Source organism: Bufo bufo, chromosome 5, assembly GCF_905171765.1.
Source record: "Bufo bufo chromosome 5, aBufBuf1.1, whole genome shotgun sequence".
Lineage (NCBI taxonomy): Eukaryota > Metazoa > Chordata > Amphibia > Anura > Bufonidae > Bufo > Bufo bufo.
This window is the reverse complement of record NC_053393.1, coordinates 528581475-528605926: the sequence shown is the minus strand read 5'-3', so window position 1 is coordinate 528605926 and position 24452 is coordinate 528581475. Positions and strand designations below refer to the sequence as shown.

General features: G+C 45.2%; 1 protein-coding gene across 1 annotated transcript in view; it reads left to right on the top strand.

Moving 5' to 3' along the window:
- CALCR (calcitonin receptor) overlaps nt 1–24452 on the top strand; it is a 366429-nt gene that overhangs the window by 151803 nt on the left and 190174 nt on the right. Inside the window, exon 2 of the mRNA XM_040431198.1 lies at nt 17574–17654. Within this exon, the coding sequence (XP_040287132.1) occupies nt 17580–17654 (75 nt within the window). The 5' untranslated portion in view covers nt 17574–17579. The remainder of the gene's footprint in view (nt 1–17573; nt 17655–24452) is intronic.

Here is a 24452-nt window from a genome sequence, read left to right as displayed (position 1 = left end):
GGAAGGGGATCTCCAAGAAAATACATTTTTTTAAATAAAAATGGGTCAAAAAAGAACAATCCACCTCTGCTCCTGTTCCTGAAACTCTCCACTTCCTGTTTCTGGGCTCGACACGAGGAAATGGCTTGGATTTCTCGCTCAGCCAATCACAGTGATTAGCACAGAGCGCAGTCATCTCTGGGGTGTGGAGCCCGGGAGAACGGCGGGAACCAGAGCGAAGATTGTCGAGGCAAGAAGGGTTATTTGTGATTTTTAACCCATTCTCCCCCCCCCCCCCCAACATTTTTAAAAACTAGTCTCCTGGAAAAAAAAATGTAAGCAACAGCCGCCATCTGGAGACCACTGAATTAGATGTTGGTTATAAGATGTTCATATGTTATTAATAAGCGTGCCCTTATACCGCGCTGATCTTCTGGTGCTTTTTACACGGTTTTAGTCGCTAATGACTAATGGCTCAAATTTGGGCAGTACTTGAAATATCCCCTGTCCCATAGCTGGCCGGTTTTAATTAAATTGCTGCCCTTTGTGTGGATAATTCACTGCTTAGCTAAGAGATCTGCCCATTTGTCATTACACTAAAACCGTGAAAAAATGTTTCACTTAATAGCGGCATTTATTTCCAAGCTGTTTACTAAATTAATGGCAATGAAGGCGGTGATTTAGCGTCTCGCTTCGTGCTGAGTAAATGCAAAAATTCTCCAACTATTTGTAAGATGATCAGTTAAAGTGTTCGTATGAGGCTAGAAAGCCATGGCTCGTTGTGTAGGCCGCAGAGCCACTCTTGTCTATGGGACACAGCCCAAAGACAAGAGTGGCGCTGTGTCCTGGAGAAAGCGACCATGAGTTTTCAATCTGATGGCACCCCTTTATGTCCTGCGCTAATCATGGGTGCAATGACAGGGAGCGGCGATTGCGCTGCCCCCCCGTCATTGTACCCCTCAGATGCCGTGTTCATCTGACAGTAATAACACAGTATACATTTTTTTATTTATTAATAAAATCATAATTATCTTCATCCATTTGATCGCAAAGAGCCGTCCGCCGCCATCTTGTTTGAAGATCTAGCGCAAAATCTCACACGGTCCGTGATGACGTCGCCACGTTGGCCGGCATAGTGACATCATATGTCACCGTGCGCAGGATTTCGGGCGAGATCTTCAATCAAGATGGCGGTGGCCGGCTCTTTGCGATCACACAGAAGAGGTAAGTATGATTTTTTTATTTTTACCGCCATTCAGGGAAACTAGATTCGCAACCATGAAGCACAAAGAAATTTGGCTTCGCGGCGAATCAAGGTTTCGCTGAAATTCGGATCGAATTTCACTTCATGACACTAATCATGACCTAGTATAAACACAAATTTATCTCTTAAAGGCATTGTCCAGAACTAGAATAATGCTTTCTTCCACTCATGTCCATGGGGAACATTTGCATAAATTGAGATGCAATACCAAACATTAGCCACAGAGTGGGGCTATTTATGGAGAAATGCAGACTCTAATGCTAAACAACTCCCATTAAATGAAATCTGGCATAAAATCTTTAAAGGGGTTGCGCCTCTTTTAAATGTTAATTCAATACTAATTCAGCATGAAAACAAGTTACTTTTGTAATTTACTTTCTGATACAAAAATGCTCCAGTTATAGATATTCTCTTTGATATAATGGTGCGCCCTAGTGTTTAATCTGTATAGTAATGTGCAGGTCCACCTACTGGTGGTCACACATGCTCAGTTCCATCCTTCAACTGCCACCAGCTGTATCTACTGTTAGAAGCTATGACAAATGCAGGGAGAAATGACATATCCCCTGAGCTGTGATCAGGAGAGAGCTGCAGCAGAAAGGACACACACCCTTGATAGGAAGAGAGCAGCAGCAGAAAGGACGCATCCCTGAGCTATAATAGGATGATAGGAAGAGAGCAGCAGCAGAAAGGGTTAGCACTCCAGCTGTGACGGTAACGTACACTACACACAGGGGGGAGGATAGTGACCACTGCGCTCCACCCTCACCCCTGGCCCTGCCTACTTGCCTCGCAAGTCCTAATGACAGGGGACAACTGGACGGCAGTCCCTAACTTAGTATACGTGCTGGGAAGACAGACAAGACAAATAACGGAACGTGAACGGACCGGGTCAATACCTAGAGAGCTACGCAGTACTAAGGAATGAGCAGAGAATAGTCAGGAAAAGCCGAGGTCAAATACCAGGAGAGAAACGAAGTACAACAGGAGTTCGCAAAGAATCGTCAGGTGGAAGCCGGGGTCAGGATACCAGGAGAGATGCGCAGTACAGGAGGAGCAGGCAGAGAATTGTCAGGGAACACAGGATCAGGTAAGTATGCAGGAACAAAACAATCACCAGATACCTAAAATTAACAGGCAACCTGTGGCCAGCAGGCTGCCTGTATTTATAGTGGGGAGTGAGGGTCATGTGACGTGGCCAGCATCACATGACCGACAGACCGACCAGTCGAGCACCGAGTGATCAGCTCGGCGCTCAAGGCAGACCTAGGAGCAGGGAGCCTCCCAGCTAGCAAAGCTGCCCTGGGAACGAGGTCAAACACAGATCCTCGCTCCCGAAGCTAAGCAACAGGTCTGCGGCTGATGGGAGACCAAGTGCGCCTTCGGCACCCCGTTACACCAGCTCTTAACTCAAATTTCTTAACTCATCGCGTTATCTTGAGACAAAAGCCATTGATAAGCAATTGAAGGTGTTTGCTTAGATTAGATAACACAACTCAGAAATCTCAGAAAACAGAAGTTTTAACTCTACTCCATCCTTAAGAGCAGGAAGAAAGAAGAACAGTGTCTGGTATTACTGTGTCTTCCCTTATGCAGCATTCAGTGAGCCAAGGGGTGTGATACAGGAACTTTTCTTCATGTCATCACCCCTCTTCCCAATCAGAGAAAATACAGTGGGGAAAATAAGTATTTGATACACTGGAGATTTTGCAAGTTTTCCCACCTACAAAAAAAGGAGAGGTCTGTATTTTTTTTGTAGACTGTGAGAGACAGAATCTAAAAAAATATCCAGAAAAGCACACTGTATGATTTGTAAATTATTAATTTGCATCTTATTGCATGAAATAAATATTTGATACAATAGAAAAACAAAACGTAATATTTGGTACAGAAACCTTTGTTTGCAGTTACAGGGGTCAGAGGTTTCCTGTAGTTCTTGACCTGGTTTGCACACACTGCAGCAGGGATTGTGGCCTAATCCTTCATACAGATCTTCTCCAGATCTTTCAGGTTTTAGGGCTGTGACTTGGCTACATTGAGTTTCAGCTCCCTCCAAATATTTTCGATTGGGTTCAGGTCTGGAGACTGGCTAGGCCCCTACAGAACCTTGATATGCTTCTTACAGAGCCACTCCTTGGTTATCCGGGCTGTGTGCTTTGGGTCATTGTCATGTTGGAAGATCCAGCCATGACCCATCTTCAATGCTCTTACTGGGGGAAGGAGGTTGTTGCCCAAAATCTTGCGATACATGGCCCCATCCATCCTCCCTTCAATATGGTGCAATTGTCCTGTTACCTTTGCAGAAAGGCATCCCCAAAATATGATGTTTCCAACCCCATGCTTCACGGTTGGGATGGTATTCTTGGTATTCCTTCTTCTTCCTCCAAAGACGGCGAGTAGAGTTGATAGCAAAAAGTTCTATTTTGGTCTCATCTGACCACATGACCTTCTCCCTCTGGATCATCCTGATGGTCTTTGGCGAACTTCAAATGGCCCTGGACATGTGCTGGCATGAGCAGGGGGACATGGAAGGCCCTGCAGAATTTTAATCCATATATCCGTAGTGTGTTACTAATGGTAATCTTTGAGACTGTGGTCCCAGCTCTTTTTAGGTCATTAAACAGGTCCTCCTGTTTAGTTCTGGGCTGATTCCTGACCTTTCTCAGAATCATCCTTATCCCAGGAGGTGAGAGCTTGCATGGAGCCCCAGACCGAGGAAGATTCACAGTCATCTTGTGTTTCTTCCATTTTCTAATAATTGCGCCAACAGTTGTTGCCTTCTCACCAAGCTGCTTGCCTATTGTCCTGTAGCCCATCCCAGCCTTGTGCAGGTCTACAATTGTGTCCCTGGTGTCCTTAGACAGCTCTTAGGTCTTGGCCATGGTGGAGAGGTTGGAGTGTGATTGAGTGTCTGGACAGGTGTCTTTTATACAAGTAACGAGTTCAAACAGGTGCAATTAATACAGTTAATGAGTGCAGAGGTATGGATGCTTCTTAAAGAAAAACTAACAGGTCTGTGAGAGCCAGAATTCTTGCTGGTTGGTAGGTGATCAAATACTTATTTCATGCAATAAAATGCAAATTAATTATTTACAAATCATACAATGTGATTTTCTGGATTTTAATTTTCTAGATTCTGTCTTTTTGTAGGTGGGAGAACATACAAAATCACCAGTGTATCAAATACTTACATCTGATGTCACATTTCAGGGGTGTTTTCTTTTTCTTTTTAATGAACGAGTGAAACTGCGAGTATATTTATATCATGGTAACTTAGGCCTCTTTCACACGGGCGAGTATTCCGCGCGGATGCGATGCATGAGGTGAACGCATTGCACCCGCACTGAATACCGACCCATTCATTTCTATGGGGCTGTTCACATGAGCGGTGATTTTCAAGCATCACTTGTGCGTTGCGTGAAAATCGCAGCATGCTCTATATTCTGCGTTTTTCACGCAACGCAGGCCCCATAGAAGTGAATGGGGTTGCGTGAAAATCGCAAGCATCCGCAAGCAAGTGCGGATGCGGTGCGATTTTCACGCATGGTTGCTGGGTGACAGTCTATTCACTGTATTATTTTCCCTTATAACATGGTTATAAGGGAAAATAATAGCATTCTGAATACAGAATGCTTAGTAGGTGATCAATTGAGGGTTAAAAAAAAAGAAAAAAATTAACTCACCTTCTCCTCTTGTTCGCGTAGTTCCCGGTCTCTTCTTTACTTCTTAAAAGATGAACTATCGGCTAGGACCTGTGGTGACGTCAGATCACATGCTCCAATCACATGGTCCATTACCACGGTGATGGACCATGTGATTGGAGCATGTGATCTGACGTCACCAAAGGTCCTTTAGCCAACAGCTCATCATTAAAGAAGTAAAAAAGAGACCGTGAACTACGCGAACAAGAGGAGAAGGTGAGTTAATTTTTTTTATTTTTTTTTAACCCTCAATTGATCACCTACTAAGCATTCTGTATTCAGAATGCTATTATTTTCCCTTATAACCATGTTATAAGGGAAAATAATAACATCTACACAACACCTAACCCAAGCCCGAACTTCTGTGAAGAAGTTCGGGTTTGGGTACCAAACATGCGTGATTTTTCTCACGCGAGTGCAAAACACATTACAATGTTTTGCACTCGCGCGGAAAAATCGCGGGTGTTCCCGCAACGCACCCGCACATTTTCCCACAACGCCCGTGTGAAAGAGGCCTTAGGGTCTCTTTAATTTGGATGACTGTGTGGAGCTAGTTGTAGACATGAATGAACGGTGCACATCTTGAACTTTTATTTTTCTGAGGCATGGTGCATCTCAGACTTTTAGCTTCAGTTTTGACTTTATTTTTTCCTACATTTCTTACAAATCTTTACATTTTGAAATTAAATTGCATGAAGGTGCATGTGAGTGTAAAAGTGCTAAATGTCTCCTGGGGTATAATCTGATTTTTATTGTATAAATATGTAATAGTGTGAAATTTGTAGCAGCAAAATTGTTAAACAGTTAGTTGCTTATTCCGTTTCATTATTTATCTCATTCACATGTGACTGCTGTATAGTATAGGTAAGCTCTATAATACGTGGGGGAAAATGGTGTATTCTTGGAATTCAGATGTGTTCTTTTAGCTACTGGTGTGCTGTGCCTGAACATATTTTAACATCTTCTTGGAGGGCAGCAGATTGATACCGCCGAGGTTTAGTTACAGCGGCATTAAGGCGGCTCGCTGTTAAATCTGCTAACTCATTAGAATAAATTCCAATTTGCATGCTAAGAGCTGCTCCCGTCAATATTTTTCAAGCTTTGCCCAAATTTGAATATCATAAAGTTTTGGTTTTGTGATGATATATTATTCACTAACGGAATATCACTCGGGAATAATGGCTTTCAAATCCCTTCCAAAGAAAAAAAAAAGTGTCTCTAATTTATATGGATGCTCTATAAATCCATAGGAAGTCTTTGTAAAGCACCAGTTCGATCAGTTATGGCCAACTAGCAGATTAGCATTTCCTGGAAGACCACACAGTGGTTGCTATAGCGGATGTAGAGGTAGCTGCCGCACCTGGGTCATGGTGGCTGAGAGACCCAAAGGCCCCATTGTAGCGAGATGGCCCAGTTACAGATTTTGCGTTGGAGGCACTAGCTTCATACATATTTGGCGAGTGCAGTACCCCAGTGCATGGGGGTATCTGCAATGGCTTTGTACTGCTGTAATGTCTTGCAATGTTAATGCAATGCACCTTACATCCAGTATGTCCAAGCAGCAGCTAGGTGTGGCCAAAACTAACTCTCCTGGCCCTGCCCTCTCTGAAGCTTAGTGAGTGGGCCGGCCCCATCCCCTAGTTCCAAAAGATTTCATCCAGAGTAGCTGTAGATAAGGAGGAGTAGGGGAGTATACTTCATGTGCTCCTCTCCCTCAGACTCCAGTTACAAGCCCTGGAGCCTCCAGCACCTTCACAAGCTCCTAGAGTTGAGAGACAGCAAGGTAACCTTGCTTAAAATGTTCCAGACCCTGCTGCTGCATAGGGGAAACAAGTTAAGACATCCTATGCACCCCAGAATAGTGGACACTACAGTCAAAGTTGCCAGAATAGAGCTATTAGCCAGAGAACCCTAGAGCAGATATTTTAGCCAGAGTAATCTGAGTACCAATGGCATATTCAACTGCTTGGGACATCTGGGAGGACTTTGCACTGTGTAAAGAGATTTACTGGATGTACATACTTCAACTTCTATCCTGTATACAGTAAAAAGAGACTTTGTTAAGTTCAAGCTGGCCTTGCTTTTGATTTAACACCACATGTTTTCCATCGCATTTCCATCACATGCTCTGGCTAGCACCCACATGGACATTAACACTAAAGATGAGCGAATTTCTAAAAAATTTGATTCGGACAGTTTGCAGAATTCTCCAAAAAGATTTGATTTGATCTAAATGTTTTTGTGGCGAATCGCGTTAAAAACAGCTTTTTCCCGGCTGCAGACAGCCTGTATAGTGGTGTAGAACACTGTGTCTTGCAGTAACACGCATAGGAAGTCTGCTGTGGTAGTGAAACAATACTGTGAGTTAGTATGACACGCAGATGGCAGGCGTCGCTCTTAGAATCACTGCACACTTCACTTATTAGTCACGGGGCCAAAACTGACCAAATAACCCAAGTGTGAACTCAGCCTTACAGGTCGATGTTAGCCAGGTATAAAGAACCGTGCAGAGGCCCAAGATCCTACTGTAGCGTGAAAGATCTGATTCGTCAGCTGATTCCAGACAGATGTCTACAGAACCTGTTCTATTAAACGCTTATACAAGTAGAGCCCCCAGACAGGGTGGAGAGGGTGTCAGCAGTAAGTTTGTGTTGAAATCACTGATTATTTTGCCCTTCCTCTGATTCGTCAGAACAATAACCCCCAAACAATGGATCCTGTCTATTGAGCATCCGCCTTCACTTGGTCAGCATTTGGTCAGTAATCCATCAGTTTTACTAAAGCCCAAAAAAAAAAAACAGGAGTGGATCCAAAACAGAGATGACACGTGAATGGAATATTTGCATGTCTTCTGTGTTTTGTACCTACCCCTGCTTTTGGCTACCAAATCATAAGCCAATTCTGATGGGACCATACAGGCCTTACAGCTGCTACACAGACAGGGTCTGTTGTGTGTCTCATTTTTCCTTCCTTCTGACAGATCAGAAGAAGGGTCAAATAAATGATGATGTCAACCAGGCCAAAAAGGCAAAATAGTGGCCCAGTTATGGAGTGGGGAAGGTAGGAGAACAGCTTGAAATGTCCACAGAGTTACATAGTGTTGATGTAGCAGCATGAGGAGACCACAGAGTGGCCCAGTGACATAGTGGGGAGGTGGCAGCAGCATAAGGAGACCACAGAGTGGACCATTTACATAGTGTTGAGGTGGCAGCAGCATGAGGAAGCCACAGAGTGGCCCAGTGACATAGTGTTGAGTTAGCAGCAGCATGAGGAGGCCACAGACTGGCAAGGTGACATAGTGTGGAGGTGGCAGAAGCAGCAGCATGAGGAGGCCACAGAGTGGCCCAGTGACATAGTGTTGATTTAGCAGCAGCATGACGAGACCACAAAGTGGCAAGGTGACATGGTGTGGAGGTGGCAGCAGCAGCATGAGGAGACCACAGAGTGGCAAGGTGACAGTGTGAAGGTGGCAGCAGCAGCAGCATGAGGAAGCCACAGAGTGTCAAGGTGACATAGTGTGGAGGTGGCAGCAGCATGAGGAGGCCACAGACTGGCCTAGTGACATAGTGTTGATTTAGCAGCAACATGAGGAGACCACAGAGTGGCAAGGTGACATGGTGTGGAGATGGCAGCAGCAGCATGAGGAGGCCACAGAGTGGCAAGGTGAGAGTGTGAAGGTGGCAGCAGCAGCAGCAGCATGAGAAAGCCACAGAGTGGCAAGGTAACATAGTGTGGAAGTGGCAGCAGCATGAGGAGACCACAGAGTGGACCATTTGCATATAGTGTTGAGGTGGCATCAGCATGAGGAAGTCACAGAGTGGCCTAGTGACATAGTGTTGATTTTGCAGCAGCATGAGGAGGCCACAGAGTTGCAAGGTGACATAGTGTGGAGATGGCAGTAGCAGAATCAGCATGAGGAGGCCACAGAGTGGCCCAGTGACATAGTGTTGATTTAATAGCAGCATGAGGAGACCACAGAGTGACAAGGTGACATAGTGTGGAGGTGGCAGCAGCATGAGGAGGCCACAGACTGGCCTAGTGACATAATGTTGATTTAGCAGCATCATGAGGAGGCCACAGAGTGGCAAGGTGACATAGTGTGGAGGTGGCAGTAGCAGCATCAGCATGAGGAGGCCACAGAGTGGCCCAGTGAAATGGTGTTGAGTTAGCATCAGCATGAGGAGGCCACAGAGTGGCCCAGTGACATAGTGCTGATTTAGTAGCAGCATGAGGAGACCACAGAGTAACAAGGTGACATAGTGTGGAGGTGGCAGCAGCAGCATGAGGAGGCCACAGAGTGGCAAGGTGACATAGTGTTGAGTTAGCAGCAGCATGAGGAGCCCACAGAGTGGCAACGTGACATTGTGTGGAGGTGGCAGCAACAGCAGTATGAGGAGGCCACAATGACAAGAGTGTGGAGGTGGCAGCAGCAGCATGAGGAGACCTGAGTGGTGAGGTGGCAGCAGCATCAGGAAACAACAGTGTGACCCGGTGACGGAGTGGGGAGGTGGGTGGCAATAACAGTACCCGCTGACGATGGTGGGTGTAAAAAGCAGCACTTGGCATCAGATGTGTGGCATCAGGCAGGTGGCAGCATCAGAATAGTAACTGAGGCAGGTAGCCAGAAGAAACCGGTCTCTTTTGTCAAGGTTTGGATGAGGCAGCATGGATGATCTAATCTGATGCATCAGACATTGGTGGGTGGAAATCCACGCCTGATTCATCTTGACAAAGGTCAGTCTCTCCACATTTTGGGTGGACAGGCGAGTTCTCCTTGGGGTAACTATGGCCCCCGCCACACTAAACACCCGCTCTGATGCCACACTACTGGCCGGGCAGGACAGCATTTCCAGAGCAAACTGGGCCAGTTGCGGCTACAAATCCGGTTTGGCTGCCCAGTAGTCCAGCGGATCTTCAATCTGGGGTGGCAGGGTGCTGTCCAAGTATGCCACCAGCTGGTTCTGCTCCAGGTCTAGCTGCTGCTGCTGCTGGTGGTAAGTAGTTTCTTCACTAGGCCAGTTAAGAAAGCTGCTCATCATCAACTCTAGACTCAAGCTGCTGTTGATGGAGTTGGTACTGCTCCTACCTCCCCCCCCCCCCCGAGCCACAGCAGCCATTGCAGTGGAACGAGAAAGCAGAGGCCCCCCCAATTATACCTGCAAGAGGATGGAGAATAGCACATATAGGCAGCAGCCAATTGACTACATTGGATGTCTCTATAGTAGTTCAGTTTGTCCTCCCTCTCAGTGGCTGTAAAAAAAGGCCCCCATTATGGACCAGTAGCGAGGGTCCAACAAGGTGGAGAGGTCACCCCTCTGCCGAATAGTGACAATTTGGCTGTCACTACCCAAGCAAATGAGCATTCAGCGGGCCATTTGCGCAAGTGACTCAGAAGGACTCCCTGCCTCCATCTCCACTGCATACTGCCACGGTTTGCCTGGGTGATCTGCCTTGTCTTCCTCATCTCCCTCTTGCTCCTACGGCTCCTCCTGCTCCTCCTCTCCTGTCACCTGTGTAGAAAAACCACCCATTTCCCTACACATTGCTTGTACTCCAATGTCCTCCTCCTCTAGTTCAGCCCCCAAACGTGAGATGTAGGCGCCACGTCTCCAGTCCCCTGACCAGCCAGATGTACCAGCATCTGTTCCGGGATATGAAGCAGTGGAATGACGTTGTTCATCCCGTAGTCCTGGCGACTGAAAAAAAACGTGGCATCCTTAAAGGGCCTGAGCAAATGGCAGGTGTCACATATGAGTTGCCACTGGCTGACATTGAAGTTGCACAGGGGAGTACTCCCGTCCGCTTCGATCATCAAGAAATCGTTTATGGCGTTTCTCTGTTCGTATAGACGGTCCAACATATGGAGGGTGGAATTCCAACGGGTGGAAACAATGCATATCAGCCTATGTTGGGGGACCGCAGCAGCTCAAGGAGGGTGTGCTTGGTGGTGTACGAGTGGCTGAAGTGCGTGCAAAGTTTCCTGGCCATTTTTAGGATGTCTTGCAGATGGGTGGAAGACTTCAGGAACCACTTGACAACCAGATTGAACACGTATGCCATGCAGGGCACATGGCTCAGCCCTCTTCGATGCAGCGCCGACACCATGTTCTTCCTGTTGTCGGTCACCATGGCTCCGATTTTGAGTTGTTGCGGAGAAAGCCAGAATTCGATTTCTTGTTGAAGGACACAGAGCAGGTTCTCCCCTGTGTGACTCCGTTCACCCAGGCAAACGAGGTGTAGAACGACGTGACACCGCCGTGCCCTGCACATGTGGTATGCTGGAGGAGCACTGTGAATTGTCCCTGCACTGGAGGCAAAGGACACGGTGGAGGATGAGAAGGCAGAGGCGGACATTGTCTCAGGACCAACGGCGTGAGAACGTGGAGGCGGAAGCAGCGTCACCTGGCCAAGTTGCTGGTTTGGCTGGGCAGGAACCACATTTACCCAGTGGGCCGTAAAGAACATATATTGTCCTTGATCGTAGTTACATCTCCACACATCGGCGCTGCCATGCACTTTGGCAGACACCGACAGGCTCAAGGACTGGCCCACCTTCTGTTCTACATATTTGTGCAGGACTGGTACTGCCTTTTTGGGGAAAAAAATGACGGCTTGGGACTCTCCACCTCGGCTCGGCACAAGCAATCAATTCTCTGAAAGGTGCAGAGTCCACCACTTGGAAAGGGAGGGACTGCAGCACCAGCAACTTGGCCAGGAGCATGTTCAGCTTCTGCTCTGTTGGATGAGTGCATGCATACTGTTACTGTCTCTTGGCAATCACTTCGGTGATCGATTGCTGATGGAATGACTGATGAGGAGTAGGAGGGCGAGGAGCAGGAGCAACAGGACCAGTAGATGATGGAAAGGATAGACATCTCCCTTTGGCTGAGGTTGTGGAGCCTTGACTGCCTGAAACCATGTGCATGCTACTGGGTGATGCAGCGGTTGCTGCGGCAGGCTGGACCACCACATTGGAGCCAAAGTTCTCCCAGGCCACTTTACGGTGACTTTGCATATGTTGACGCAGGGCCATGGTGCCAACACCCCTGGCTACGTTTCACCTTCATCCCACAGATTCGGCAAATGGTCATGTTTACCTTCTCCAGTGGCTTAACAAAAAACTGCCGCACTGCCGAGTAGGTGATTTTACCCCCAACACTCCGCACTGACTGACTGACTGCTACCGCCGCTGCCTCTGTGAACTGCTGCACCACTACTTTCCGGGAAGGTAGGCTCCTGCGAATCTGGTGGTCTACCCTGGGCACGTTTGGCTCCCGAGCTCCCACTGCTGCCACCCTGCTGACTCCCGACCACACTACCGACTTGCTGGCTCCGCCGCTGCATCAAGCGCAAGCTGCCACCCTCTTCTCCAGATGATGATGAAGCCCCTTCGTCACCCGGCTCCTAATTGTGATCGGCTACATCATCATCAAGTACTGTCTGCACATCACTGATGTCTTCCTCAACGGTCTCTGAGCCAGGAGCCTGACCGCTCGCAACACCAGCTCCCACACCACTCTCCTCATCACTACTTGCCCGCCTAACGGAGAAAGCGGCAGATGTCTCCTCCAGATCTTGGCTGGGCAGTAGCTGCTGACTGTCCTCTAGTAGCTCGTCCTCACTGTATAGTGGAGTTGAGCCCACAGCATATAATACTTTTCTGGCTGACGGAACAGAAAAGGACAGAGGCAGGTTGAGGACAGGTGAGGGCACAGGGCCTGCTCCCCGGCCATGCCAACTAAGGGTTGTGTCTGTCGAACCCACCAACTCTTGTCTGATGTCACTTGAGACGAAGTGGATGACCGAGTCAACCATTTAAGAACCGCTGAGTTGCTGGTCAAGACATGACTGCTAGATGACATCGGGAGCTCAGGCCTCTGGAAGTGACCCCTGCTGCCATGCCCCCTTACTCTGCTGCGACCTGTGCCTGCGCCAGAAACATTTAGGCCTCTGCCCCTCCCCTGTGCAGGGCCTAGCACTTCTCTGTCTGACATACTGTTAGATCAAATAAGTAAATAAAAAGGAAATTAAAACACCCCAAAAAAGGCTGTAATTTTGTCACTTCACCACACAAGGGCAAATAATACTTTTTTTGCCACTCATACAAACCAAAAAAGGCTTTCGAACATATAACTGCACTGCTGAATGGCAAATACTACTTTTTTCGCCCCACTAATACACGCCAAAAAGGGCTGTAATTTTCTCAGTTCACCACACAACGGCAAATAATAATTTTTTTCCCCTCTAATACACGCCAAAAATGGCTGTAATTTTCTCACTTCACCACACAAAGGCTAATAAACCCTTTTTTTCCCACTTATACAACCACACAACGGCTAATAAGCCCTTTTTTTCCCACTTATACATGTCAAAAAGGGCTTTAGAACATATAACTGCACCGCACAACGGCTAATAAGACGTACAAATATTTCCTTGTAATAATCCCCTGTTAATGGCTGTATCACACAGCACTTGCACCCCAATAACAAGAACGGTTTGCTGGAATTACAGAGCTGTATAATGGTAATTTGGATCCCCAGTCAGTGCAGCAAGGTGTAATAGGATTGTTCCCATTACCCAGGCTGTAACCTCCCCTATTGGATCCTGTTCTTTTATAGTGGAATAATTCCTCCCTATCCTTTCCCTACACTTCTAATGATCTTTCCCTGAACTTCTATTCAGCATAATAAATGTTTTCAAGTCTTTCCTAGCACTGTCCCTAGCGCCTGCTGACGTCTCTCCCTGCACTAAGTACACTGGAAAATGGCAGAATCCAAGATGGCTGAGGCTATTTATAGGGCTGTGACATCACAGGGCTGGCTGCTGATTGGCTGCATGCATGGCATTGTGGGTGATCCCTCATTCTCAGAGTTCTTTGCTCCATGTCCTAACATATGCAGCAGCCATTTTAGGAAAAAATGCGATTCGTTACCACGAAGCGTGAGGAAATTTGGATTTGGTGCGAATTGAATTTTTTCAGAAATTCGGATCGAATTCCACTTCGTCAACGTCGATTCGCTCATCTCTTATTAACACCATGGGCACCCCCCAAACCACCATCAGACAGGAAGCCCACGGCTACAGGGAGTGCCCAAAGGAAAAAAGGTTCCTCCTCCTCAACTGCACTGACCCCAGGGAGCGACGGCTTGAGGAAGTACACCATGACACATCATCATCAGGTCCACTCCCAATCCCACCCTCTGCTCTGGCTCCTTGATGCTCACTGCACCAGTAGAACTTTACTGTGGTCCACCAAACTTCAACATAGGTGCAATAAGGAACTGTACCTGCTCTCACTATTATATGGTTGCTGGGCCATCTGAAGAAAGGACATACAAACTTGTGGCAATCTCTACCTGCCACGTGTCCCTTTAGTAGGTCGATTAACCAGGTTCCAACTAAAAGTAGATCCCATACCATAAATGTTTGGCCCCTTAGGTCTAATTCCGACTAGCACATTTTCCATCCATGTACCCAGCTACACATTAAAGTCAATGATTCACTATACATATCCTTTTTGCATCTTTGGCCCGTGCAGAGAAACTTGCAGCATGCACTTTTTGTGTCCATTTTCCATTCAAAACTCTTTCATTCAAGCGCTTGGGTGCAGAAAAAAATTGGATGCATGTGGATGTCAGATGGACATCCACACAGACTAATATATGTCTGTTTTTTATGCCTTAAATTGGAATAGCTGCCTGAATCAAGCCTTAGATACTAGCTAACCATCAGTGCCAGCCATAGGGGTGTGTGACCTGTGGTGCTGAACTGCTCCTGATGAAAGGGATGCTTCAGATGGCCTGGCAATGGAGACTTGTGACCATTACGGATATTAAGCTGGCCATAAACATTATACTCAGCCGAACCCACCGAGAACGGCAAGTTTTGGCCTAAGTACTAATGTTTGTGGGGAGCTTCCAAGTCTCCCCCGACTGATATTGTCAAAGGAGACAAGGATAGGGTGAAATGAATATTTTCGCCCAATCCTTTTGTTCTCTAGGGAGATACAGTGTTTTGAAAAACTATTCATACCCCTTGAACTTTTCCACATTTTTACATGTTACACCCACAAACTTAAATGTATTTTATTGGGATTTTATGTGATAGACCAACACAAAGTAACAAATATTTGTCAAGTGAAAAGAAAATGATACACGGATTTCAAAATTTTTAATAAATAAAAATCTGAAAAATGGGGTGTGCATTTATTTTTAGCCCCCCTTGTACTCTGATACCCCTATATAAAATCCAGTCTGACCAATTGCCTTCATAAGTCACTTAGTAAATAGAGCCCACCTGTTCTGTGAAGGCCTCAGAGGTTTGTGAACATTGGTGATCAAACAGCAATATGAAAACCAAGGAACACACCAGACAGGTCAGAGATAAAGTTGTGTAGGAAGTATAAAGCAGGGTTAGGTTATAAAAAAATATATCCCAGGCTCAGAACATCTCACAGAACACTGTTCAATCCGTCATCCAAAAATGGAAGGCATAACTGCAAATGTAAGACATGGCTGCCCACCTAAATTGACAGCTCAGGCAAGGAGAGAACTAATTAGAGAAGCAGCCAAGAGGCCCATGGTCACCCTGGAGGAGCTGCAGAGGTTCACATCTCTGGTGGGAGAATCTGTCCACAGGACAACTAGTCGTGTGCTCCACAAATCTGGCTTTTATGGAAGAGTGGAAAGAAGAAAGGAGACACATCACATATATGGAATAAGGTACTCTGGACAGAAAAAAACAAACTTGAACTTTTTTGCCTAATTGCAAAACGATGTGTGCAGCGGAAAACTAATACTGCACATCACCCTCAACACGCCACACCACCGTGAAACATGGTGGCAGCAGCATGATGCTGAGGGGAGGCTTTTCTTCAGCAGGGTCAGGGAAGCTGGTTAGAGTTGATGGGAAGATGGATGGAGCTAAATACAGGGCAATCCTGGTAGAGGCTGAAAACGACTTGAGACCGGGGGGAGGTTCACCTTCCAGCAGGACAATGACCTAAACTTCCAGCCAGAGCTACAATGGAAGGGTTTAGATTAAAGCATCTTCATGTGTTAGAATGGCCCAGTCACAGTCCAGACCTAAATCCCATTGAGAATCTGTGGCGATGGCCCAGTCACAGTCCAGACCTAAATCCCATTGAGAATCTGTGGCAAGCACAGACACTCTCCATCCAATCTGACTGAGCTTGAGCTATTTTACAAAGAATAATGGGCAAAAAGTTCAGCCTCTAGATGTGCAAAGCTGGTAGAGACTGTGAGAGATGGATTTTATTTCTCTATATTCTGTAGTACACATATGAATTGTGATGACAAGAAATTTCCCAAAAGACATGTCGCTGTAATGGCAGCGAAAGGTCGTCTTACAAAGTATTGACTCAGGGGGGCTGAATACAAGTGCACACCAAACTTTTCATATTTTTATTTTTATAAACATTTGAAATCCGTGTATCATTTTCTTTTCACCTCACACATACTTGTTACTTTGCGTTGGTCTATCACATAAAATCCCAATAAAATACATTTAAGTTTGTTTGTTTCACATGAAAAAATTTGTAAGAGTTCAAGGGGTATGAATACTTTTTCAAGGCACTGTAAGGCTACTTTCACATTAGCGCTTTTTTGCGGATCCGTCATGGATCTGCAAAAACGCTTCTGTTACAAAAATATAACCGCATGCATCCGTCATGAACGGATCCGGTTGTGTTATGTCTGCTTTAGCCATGACAGATCCGTCTTGAACACCATTGAAAGTCAACGGGGGACGGATCCGTTTTCTACTGTGTCAGAGAAAACTGATCCCTCCCCATTAACTTACATTGTGTGCCAGGACAGATCCGTTTGGCTCCGCTTCGTCAGGCGGACAGCAAAACGCTGTAGGCAGCGTTTTGGTGTCCGCCTCCAGAGCAGAATGGTGACTGAACGGAGGCGAACTGATGCATTCTGAGCGGATCCTTTTCCATTCAGAATGCATTAGGGCAAAACTGATTAATTTTGGACCATTTGTGAGAGCCCTGAACGGATCTCAGAAACGGAAAGCCAAAACGCTAGTGGGAAAGTAGCCTTAGCCAACACCAGAACCTCAACCTCTGCCTGACCCTTGTATTGACCCTGAGCTGCCCGCTCCCACCTCAGGCTGTTATTTAGATTGCTCATACTCTGACCTCGACTGTCCCTGGCTACGCTTTTGCCTGATCCATTGGTGTTCTGCATCGGTGTTTCTTGACCCCCGTGGGTCAGCAGTCACTTAAACAGAGACCACACCAGGAAGTAGTGGCCTGGTGGTACCCCTGCAGCAAAGTCCAGATCCCTGTACCGGGGTTAGGGTGAAGACCAGGGGTTCTACTTAGATACACCCATGGATCCACATCCACTTTGTAATATTTGGGCACTGATTTGAGCACTATTTTGTGTGCTACAGATACTTACCGTAGGGTTTGTACAGTATATGATCCAATCTGTGTTGTCGGAGGTAATGTATAGGATTTAGCTGGGTTGAGACATTTACTGTAATTTTGGGGGAAATCTTTGGCAGATATGTTGTGCAGAAAAATATAAAAACAATCAAAATTGATTAAAAAAACATCTTCATTAAATGTTATTGTTTTATTTAATTTTATTTTACAGAAAACAATGAAATTTTCATTTAAGGAAACAATGGAGGAAACAATGAATCACTGCTGCTTCTTATTAATCGTTCTCTTCGTTGTAAGTATTACAAGAGTGTCTAAACATATGATCACTATAAATGTTTATTTGGTAAGACCAGTAGCCCAGAGCAGGCCATAGAAATTAGAAAACTGCCGGCCAAACTGCTGCTGTTCACTTGACAGATTTTAACCCCAAATATATTATAAGGTCAAGTTCACATCAAGTCATGGTTACATTGCACATGGATACACAACTAAACCTGAAAAACATATCCTGATCATAATTCTACAACAAAGGTACATTAAAAGCTATGGACACCTTTGGGGTATTTGTTATGATTGCATTTTACTTATTTTGGGCCAAAACCCTTATGGTCTTTATTAAAAATGTTCAGGTATTTCTTAGTTACAAGGGTTAAAAAAATCAGCCTGTTTGGAAGCTGTGACTCCTTGTTTTTTTAAATCCTATGTAGAATCTTATCTCTGATCTCCTGACTTCATAAACACACATTATAGCTTAGTTCTTATCAAACTGATAACAACTATGGCTTAAAAAGGTGTTTATGAGTTGTCAGATCGGAGATAAGGGCTATACATGTGCTGCCAGATACAGGGATTAAAATAAAACAGAAAGTCACAGCTTGCAAACAGACTAGTTTTCTTAACCCTTGCATCTCAGAAACATCAGAAAATTTTCAATAAAGACAAATTAAATAAAATTATTTTTAGCCCAAAATGAGTAAAATGCAATCATAAAAAATCCCCCCGAAGGTGTACATAGCCTGTAAACATAGAAATTAGGCAAAAAAAAAAACTAAATGTGGCTTGTCAAATTAACCCCTCCCACCACAAGCCTCAGATTGGACCTGGCTGTTGGACAACTGACTGCCTCCTCCAATTGTCAGATTAAAATGGTACTGCAGCTCACCCACATCCACGTGAATGGGGCTAAGATTTATTATCAAATTCAACAAGTGGCATCCCTAGGTTGTTTGGCACCCGGGGCGAGTCCTTACTCTGGCAACCCCCCCCCCCCCATACCTTACAAAAATTGTACCCCCTCACAGTAGTATTACCCTCTATGTACAACCTTCACAGTAGTTTTATACCGATGTGTGCCCCCTCACAGTAGTTATGTCCACATTGTGCCCCCTTAAAGTACTTATCCCTTCATTGTGTCACCTTCACAGTAGTTATGGCTTCATTGTGCCCCCCTCACAGTAGTTATGCCCTCTCTGTGCCCATTTCACAGTAGTAATGCCCTCTTTCTGCCCCATTCATAGTAATAATCCCCATGGTGTCCCCTTCACAGTAATAATCCCCATTGTACCCCCTTCATAGTAATAATCCTCATTGTGCCCCATTCACAGTAATAATCCCCATTGTGCCCCATTCATAGTAATAATCCTCATTGTGAATTTGTGCCCCATTCATAGTAGTATGGTTTTGCCACAACCCCCTTCACAGTAATAATGCCCATTGTGCCTCCTTCATAGTAATAATGCCCTCTGTGCCCCTTCATAGTAGTAATGCCCTCTGTGCTAGCAATTCCCATTGTGCCCCCTTCACAGTTATAATGCCCTCTGTACCCTCTTCATAGTAGTAATGTCCTCTGTACACTGTGCCCCCTCCATAGAAGAAATGCCCATTGTGCCCCTTCCATAGTAGAAATGCCCATTGAGCCCCCTTCATATTAGCATTAGCAATGCCCTCTGTACCTCCAGAGTAGAAATGCCCATTGTGCCCCCTTCACATTAGAAATGCCTATTGTGCCCCCTCCATAATAGAAATGGCCATTGTGTCCCCTCCAGAGTAGAAATGCCCATTGAGCCCCCTTCATATTAGCATTAGCAATGCCCTCTGTACCTCCAGAGTAGAAATGCCCATTGTGCCCCCTTCACATTAAAAATGCCTATTGTGCCCCCTCCAGAGTAGAAATGCCCATTGTGCGCCCTCCATAGTAGAAATGGCCATTGTGTCCCCTCCAGAGTAGAAATGCCCATTGTGTCCACTCCAAAGTAAAAATGCCAATTGTGCCCCTTCCAGAGTCTACTGTGCCCCCTCCAGAGTAGAAATGCCCATTGTGCCCCCTCCAGAGTAGAAATGTCCATTGTGCCCCCTTCACATTTGCAATGCCCATTGTGCCCCCTCCAGAGTAGAAATGTCCATTGTGCCCCCTCCAGAGTAGAAATGCCCATTGTGCCCCCTCTGTGTTAACCACTTCATTAATGGAGTGTTTATCCCCCTTCCTTACCGGGCCAGTTTTTCAGTTGTAGCAATGCGTCTATCTCACTGCAAATAACTGATTCATTTCTGAGCCAACCTACATGTAGGTGATATTATTTTTCTCGGGACACCTTAGGCTACTTTCACACTAGCGTTGTTTTAATCCGGCGTTCAATTCCGACACCGGAACTGCCCGCGGGATCCGGAAAAACGTGTGAAAACGGATTACATTTAAATCCTAATCAGGATTTTGATCACAATGAAATAATGCATTGGAAAAAACGGATCCGCCATTTATGGACTTTAACTTTTTTTTCACATTTTTCGGGTTTAACATGCAAAAGCCGAATCCGGTTTGACTCAACACACAGTGCCGGATCCGGCGTTAATGCAAGTCAATGGGAAAAAGACCGGATCCGGCGTTCAGTCAAAGTGTTCAGGATTTTTGTCCGGAGGTAAAAATACAGCATTCTACATTTTTCTGAAAAGCCTGATCAGTCAAAAAGACTGAACTGAAGACATCCTGATGCATCCTGAAGGACGGACTCTCCATTCAGAATGCATGGGGATAAAACTGATCAGTTATTTTCCGGATTTGAGCCCCTAGGACGGAACTCAGCGCCAGAAAAGAAAAACGCTAGTGTGAAAGTACCCTTACACCTTTCTTTTGTGCCATTAGATGATGGATATAATATTTTTTTAAAAATATTTAAGGAAAAATTGTGAAAATTACGAAAAAAAACGTTTTCCCTTTCTTATCATTTTTTTTTCTTATCATTTTTTTCGTTTTCCCTTTCTTATCATTCATTTCATTTTAAAGCCAGCAGGTGGCGCTTTTACCTAACAAAAAGCGCTCCCTGCCAGCTTTTAGATGTTACAATGTAATAGATACTTGTAGCTGGATGCTACAAGCATCTATTAGTGCCTGACTGCTCCCGCTGGCCACAGCACACCTCCCTGTGACCGCAGCTGTCTAGAGACAGCGCGGTCACAGTGATCTGCGGCGGCACGGGCAGACGGCAGATCGCGATGTAACCCGATGCTTTTATACATTGGGTTACAGATAAGAGCCTACTGGCGCAACGTAAAAAGTCATGCGGCGGTAGGCAAGTGGTTAAAAAAAAAAAAAAACAGTAACTGCTCACTTTGGCCCGTTCCTGAAGCTCAGATCCAGCTCTCCCTCTGCAGGAGCACGGTGTGGGCGGAGATTATGCAGATTTCCGGGCTGCTGGCTCCACCCACACAGGCTGGCAGCGCAATCTGTGTCTGCAGGCTGAATGGTGGAGCAGGGAGAAGTCTTCCTGCTTCACTATTCTGTGAGCTGCCGGCCTGATAGGGGAGGAGTGCGAGGAGCTGAGCGGTGAGTGACAGGACTGCAGCTCCCTGCGCTCCAGCAATGAGCGCTTCCATCTGTATTGATGGAAGCGCTCATTGCTTCTGGCACCCCCCCTGAGAGCCGGCAGCCGCCACGCCTTCCCCATAGCACGCCACTGAATGCAACACATAGACAATGGTGCCGTTGTTTCTGGGAAACCAGACCCTTTTTCATCTCGCTGACAACCCACGTCCATATGTCTTATTAGGGTATATAGATGTCTTAGAAGGTATTTCCAAGCCGGGGATTCCCCACTATGAGCCAGACTAGCGGAAGGCCTTATACACACGACCGTATCCATTCTGCAAAATACACACACTGGCCGTGTGCATTCCACCTTTTTGCGCTATTTTTCTAAAAATGTTCTATGCAAAACAGACAAGAATAGGACATGTTCTATAATTTGCAAAATGTATGCAAGCATGCGGACAACGCACAGAGGACATCTGTGTGCTGTCTGCGTTTTTTGCAGACGCATACTAAGGAGTGGGTCGATGTGCGATCCGCAAAAAATGCAGATCGGACACGGTCCAAAACAACGATTGTGTGCATGAGGCCCAAAGATGGTCACACACATAAGAAAACTGTTGGCCAACAGCTATCGCTTCTGAACCACACATGCAGAGGTAGTGAATGGGGAGAAGGGAGAGAGTTGGAGCCAGACACCTCTGGCAGTGACTTGTCTCCCCGAGAAAAAAAGGATTGAACAGTTGAAATCCAACTCGCCTGATCCATATTTCCCCAAAGTCTGGAGGCCCCATGCACATTAGGTGGTCATAGTTCTAATGTATGTGACCAGCTTCAGCCTAACCTGCCCAAGTCATGATTCCATTCAAATCCCTGATAGATATGAGAATCTCCGTGTATCCTTCCCACCAAAAAAGTCAGGATCTGCCAGATCCCCATATGCTATTGAGACCATGCTTCATCAAAGGGGATTGATTCTCAAAACTACTGTTGAGAATCGAGGCCCCCGTTAAATAGCATGGCCCCAAGAGCATATCTGGAGCACCAATTGCTCAGGAATAGAGGGGCCTAAGGGGGAAAAAAACTATGCCAAAATACGTAGAGGATTCAGTAGGTCTTCTTTAATGTGACCATATCTTTTGTAGACAGATTACGGCCACAAAGACTAACAATCCAAGTGAACATCATAGTTGTACACAGTCGTACATAACATGGTTAAGACTTAAGGACTATCTTACTGTCCAGGGTTCGATGGTCTGACTAAGGCCCATTTTCATTTTTTCATATAATGTCTCTCGGATCTCTCCAAAATCTGACAGATTGACGGTGTATGGTTTACAGTAGGTGTCCTATGAAGTCCTGTCGGTGTTGGATGACTGCTGTATCTATTGTCTATTGCTAAAACATATGGCAGAAGCATTGAAAAAAAAGTGGTGTGCCAATTTGTCTGCAGTTGTTCTGCTTTTTTAGAGGCTACATATTTCCATTTTTACCATTTTCAAAATCTCTGTTTGCTGCCAGTGACTGGATACATTAGTATGCATTAGTGGGGAATAGTGAGCACAAGATAACACTCCCAGAGAATATGAGATAGATGCTGACGGATGATGGGAGTGATGTTCAGCTGAAGGGATATTCTAGTTTGTATTTTTTATTTTATTTACTTGTTTGTATAATAGGAAATCATACAATTTTATAATATACATGTATTTAAAATTCAGCATAAATACCTTTCCTCAATGGGGTTGACCCCTATATGCAGTAGGATGGTATAGCCCATGTATGAGTCCTCTGTAATGTATTCATGGCCTAACTGAAACATGGCATCAGTCATGTGACACCCTTAACATCATATAATCCCTGACATTCAGTAAGCATCAGTGTTAGGCCTATTGCACACGACCGTATTGCTTTTTCAGTGTTTTGCGATCCGTTTTTCACGGATCCGTTGTTCCGTTTTTTGTTTCCGTTTCTGTTCCGTTTTTCCGTTCCGTTTTTCTGTATGGCATATACAGTATACAGTAATTACATAGATAAAATTGGGCTGGGCATAACATTTTCAATAGATGGTTCAGCAAAAAACGGAACGGAAACGGAAGATATACGGATGCATTTCCGTATGTGTTCAGTTTTTTTGCGGACCCATTGACTTGAATGGAGCCACGGACTGTGATTTGCGGGCAATAATAGGACATGTTCTATGTTAAAATGGAACGGAAAAACGGAAATACGGAAACGTAATGCATACGGAGTACATTCCGGTTTTTTTGCGGAACCATTGAAATGAATGGTTCCGTATACGGACCATATACGGAACGCAAAAAACGGCCAGTAAACGGGAAAAAAAAACGTCAGTGTGCAATAGGCCTTACATGACATACATGTGCAGAGTCAGCACACAGGATACATTCATGTGATAAGGAAATAGGACTAGTGGTGGAATAATTATTTTATTGTGGTTATTACAGTAAGTACTGCACATCACTGTGTGTATTTACATGGCTGCCTGTCTGCAGGTGATTTGTAAAAATGGCCACCTGTCTCTAGGTGATGTTGTAAAATGGCTGCTTGTCTCCTGGTGGTGTTATGTTTTTAATAAATAATTTGTGTATAGAACAGACAAACAAAACACACACAGATTTGTTTTTACACAGACACAGACATGATGAGATATTGCTGCGGGTAGTAAAACTGTATATATACTGTATATTCACCTAGTAAAGGGTGGTACTTGTAAGGATCACATGACTGATGCCATGTTTAGTCTTATCCAGCTCTTCCATGGATGCATTCTACAGGACTAAAATGGGCCATACTATTTTTTTTCTTTAGGGGGAGGCTACTGTATGGATCTAATAAATGTCTGCATGAAAAATTTAAAATAGACGTATATTAAAAAATTGTTCTGGGAATTTGTCACCAGAACAGGCATATTGAGCTATTCACATCTTCACACTGGCCACTCTGCCAAGGTTTAGAAACTGGTTTTCTTGAATTACCTAATAAGTGTTTTTGTGTTAAAAATAAACTTGAACAAAGTGTACTGACATAGGAGGTCACAATGATAGAAATTGGCACTCCAGATTACCAAGTGAAAAGGGCAATAATCAGAAAGTGGGTAATCTAAAATTTAATATTTATTAGTAATGCAGATAAAAAATAGGTTCCAAAATAAAGTGTGCTGTAGACAAACCTTGGGATAGAAATAATGTATAAACACTAGGACAACCTAAGCGTCTATCCCAAATGAAAATTGACAAAAAATACACAAATATAGTGCACGGCGGC